This window comes from Dermacentor albipictus, chromosome 1 (genome assembly GCF_038994185.2).
Source record: "Dermacentor albipictus isolate Rhodes 1998 colony chromosome 1, USDA_Dalb.pri_finalv2, whole genome shotgun sequence".
Lineage (NCBI taxonomy): Eukaryota > Metazoa > Arthropoda > Arachnida > Ixodida > Ixodidae > Dermacentor > Dermacentor albipictus.
In genome coordinates, this window is record NC_091821.1 from 385,629,698 (window position 1) to 385,633,735 (window position 4,038).

A 4,038-nucleotide genomic window follows, 5' to 3' on the forward strand; every position below is an offset into this window, starting at 1 on the left:
CGTTGTATCCAATACTGGTTTAAGCATACACGGAGATGTGGAGTAAAATAAACATTTGCCCTATTTAATGTTGGTTCGGTATATATCTGACAATTCGTCGTATCGGTGTTTTCTTCAAACGTACAAGTCCTAGTTAATGAAAATGAAAGGTAATAAGAAAAATAACGAGAACCGGTTCTGTTATTTATTACTTTTTCCTTTGTTTTCACCGATAATTTTACCTCAATTAACGAATGTATTGTTGTGAGTGAATATAAAACACCAATATGAAGTTGGTCTTTGTTTCTTTGTTGACGCAGGTTATACTCTGAACATACCGGATTCGGTTTCTGGCATAACCATTCTTGCGGCTGGAATCAGCGTACCTGAAATCATCACCACAGTCCTCATAGTGAAAATGGGTAAGCCGGACGTCGTTTGTCTGTTTTGAGGATTTTATTGAATGATGCCCTTACGGGAAAAGTTCATCTCTTTTCTTTGTAATCAAATGCACACGTAACACAGAAATGTCCCCTTTGGCAGCACACTGAGCAGATCTAAGCGAAACTTGTTCCATTCAAAGAAAAGAAACCTATACTAGTGACGGTTGGCACTATATTGTTAATTTAGGCTATAATATAGAATGCTTACATTGCAAAAAATACACATAGAACAACTTAATTGATTTTGCAACAATATAACTCCACAGAAATGAGGACAACAAAAAGACGTCGCCCTCCTGTAAATCATACGTTAAGCTTCAAAAGCAAAAAAATGATAGATCTTAGAAATTACAGCTGTGTTGTAAACAAGAATTTTGTAAAATTCACCTAAACTATCTTAGCTTATTTCTTGTAAACTAAAAATATTAAGGCTTCCCTACTTTCTCAGCTTTAACAACCTATTAATATGAAGAGTCAAAAGGAAGATGCGCAGTGACGGCCGTTAGCTGTAACAGGAACCTCAAGTAACGATAAATATCGGCATTTCAGTACTAATGACAGTGCGGACCAATATTTTCAAGTTTATCCTAAATTTTCTGCATACAAGGAAGTTCGCCTTCTGACTTGATAATTTTATTGACAGAGTACTCTGTGGATACAGCACATCATAAACATAGACTCGACACACTTCTGCAAGTCAGTGTAGCGCGTAAATCGTAGGACTGTGTGCGTGTTGTGAATAAGCGTGATGTAACTGTTCGCAGGTTTTGGCAATATGGCATTCAGCAACCTGATCGGGAGCAACATCTTCGACATCCTGTTCTGCTTGGGCCTTCCCTGGTTGGTGAAGACCCTCTCCAACTCCGGAGGCCGGCTGCGCATCAACAGCGGCGCGCTCACTTACACGACGCTCACGCTGCTGGCCACCACCGTGCTCATGCTAGTCACATTGTGTGCCGCCAGGTGGCGCCTCAACTGGCGCGTGGGCCTCGTCTGCCTGGGACTGTACGTCGCCTTCCTAACGCTGGCGTGCTGCTACGAGCTCAACTACTTCGGGCCTTTCAACCCGCCCACGTGCCGATAATAACGCGGAGACCTCAGTTCGGACGCCTGCATCACGTGCACTGTGCCGGTTTCAACTTCATGCAGCAAGGAACCAGACTCGTTGGTGCATCGTGTGCCGCTTCATTCGTCCACGCGTTTCTTTCACAGCGCCTACCTCAGGTGGACCACGGTTACGCGTATAACTTGTCACTGTAGGGGCGACGATAATTATGGATAGCTCCTCTTGAGCCGTGTTCAGTGCTCATAGAGAGCTGATGGTGCTACGTGACTTCAGTTGCCTCAGGACGTGCTCCTCAAAGACCTGCGACGAGCGTCGTGTCAGTTTGGTGTGTGACACCGATCACGGTCGCGATGACGTCCGAATGTGCGTGCATAATTACGCGCTGTAGAGGTACTAACTATACTCACTGGAAGCTGCGTGTTTGTGACCGACGGACAGTTTACACACGTTTGTACGCGCGTGCCGTGCACAAACGCACGGGGAACGAGCGCTTTACATTTACTTTGTTATACACCATAATTCGCTGTATCCAAAGCGTGATGTGAACGAACTGAGAGTAGGGAATTGCTACGGCGGTGCATTCACAGCTCGTGCCAGCTTCTCCGTCGTGATACCGTGTCACTCAGTGCACACGCCGCAGTGCCCCTGTTTTTTTTTTTAAAAAAAATATCCGGGGTTGTAACACGTGCCAAAAACATGATCTGATTATGAGGCCCGCCGTAGTGGGAGGCTCCGGAATAATTTTGACCACCGAAGGTTCTTTAACGTGCACCCAAAGCAACATGCACGAGCATTTTCGCATAATGACCCCACCGAAATGCGGCCGCCGCGACCAGGATGGAATCCGTGACCTGTGCCACTGTCTGCCTTGAACGCGCAACAGTGATTATGCTTATTTTTTTGCCCTATAGGTGACCATATGCGTGATATGGTGAAAACCCATGGCCTAATTCGCTAGCATCTTCGTTCGTGACAAACATTTTGCTTTGGCTGGCCACCTTCGCTGAAGTGATCTTCACAATCATGACTTGTCCAATACCCCTTATTACGAACTCCACTGGTGTACGAATTGCTTTGTGCATATGGTCATTGATAATGAACCATTATGAGGTAACGTATGTGGACCGTCATTGTTCATGGTGATGTTTAGCACGAACGGAAGTATTTGTTTTACTGCCTGTTTTTTCTCTTTCGTATACAAGTTGATATATGCAGTTGTGCTGAAGAGCACTCTCCTGGAAATTCACTTGTCGGCAGAGTAGTTATTTCCAAGCTACAGCGTTAGCAGTTCCTATGCTTTGTACCTACAGGCAAGTGCTGATTTACAAAAACATGGATTTAGTCGCGGTTTGCACTTGATGACCAAGTCGGCGGGTATGCATTTGGCTTAAGTTAGTAATTTTGTCGCTGCATTACTGTCGTCACGATGCGAACTATATATCAGAGTTCTTGTTGCAAATAATGTTGTAGTGGTTAAAAAGCAGGTTTAACATTTGGAGCGTGAGGTGTCGAGAATTCTCGGTGTGAGTTTTCGTTCTCATGGCACGTACAGCCTTCTGAGAACTGAATGGTACTTAAGAACCAAAACGTGGTAAAGGTACTGCTAGTATTGTTGGGTGAAGGTCGATTCTAGACTACCAACCAAAGCACCGTACTGCCTGTTGGGATAGTTTGGTAGATTTGAGTTAGATTTGGGTTCATCCTCATTGCAGTAAGGATGAACCGCATATGGCGAATAGAATTACTTAGATTGCATTCGAGTTCGTAATCGAAGAGAGCCTCTTGGCTCTCGTCTCCTTTTCACTGCCATGCTAAATACTTTGTTAGCAATATTTGTTACCTCGATTTAAGTAGGTGATATTCATTCATAAATTCTTAATTGTCTCTTCTTAAACGTAGGTTTTATGCTTACCGTAATCTGACTACAATTCATGAAGGAGTTCTTTCTCTTTTCTGTTCTATTTGCTTTCGATACAAGTTCAATGACAAACTGACCGTAAGACGCGTTGTGTTAACTTGTGAATATCAAAATGAAGTCCATCGTAGCACTTTCAAACGTATAGAATGTGTTTAAAGGTGAAGCAAGTAATGACGATAACAGTAGCAGCATAAGTATACAAATAAAGCTTTTAACTAGAGTAATATTGTGTTATTTTAACTTTTTTATTCAGTTCCAGAGTACAACAACGATATTATTTTCTTCGTTAGTGTTTGAGCATGAAACCTATGACAGTGCAACTAATAAAACATGGGGCCACTGTGGCGGAACGATTCTGTTACGATACTATTCTTTTTCGCACTTCGTCAGTGGTTCGAGCGGCGCTACGCCCATGTTATCACCACGACCGGCTGATCGTGGGTGATGAATAAAAAGAAAGTAATAGAATCAAGCAAATAGGATTCGCTACATTAAACCGGCCATGATTAACGCGGATGGTACGATACGAGGAATGACAGCTGGAACGGTGTACCAGAAATTGTGCTGCACAAGACCGAATATATGTGAAGACAAAACAACACCACCAACAAATTTAAACAAAGTCAACTCCA

General features: G+C 43.3%; 1 protein-coding gene across 2 annotated transcripts in view; it reads left to right on the plus strand.

Annotated features, from left to right (window-relative positions):
- Nucleotides 1-3,756, plus strand: part of LOC135902408 (sodium/potassium/calcium exchanger 5-like) — a 52,400-nt gene extending 48,644 nt beyond the window's left edge. For both annotated transcript variants that reach the window (XM_065432429.2, XM_065432428.2), the window contains exons 10-11: nt 300-401; nt 1,187-3,756. In XM_065432429.2, the coding sequence (XP_065288501.1) occupies nt 300-401; nt 1,187-1,506 (422 nt within the window). In that variant the 3' untranslated portion in view covers nt 1,507-3,756. The remainder of the gene's footprint in view (nt 1-299; nt 402-1,186) is intronic.
- The last annotated feature ends 282 nt before the right edge of the window (nt 3,757-4,038 follow it).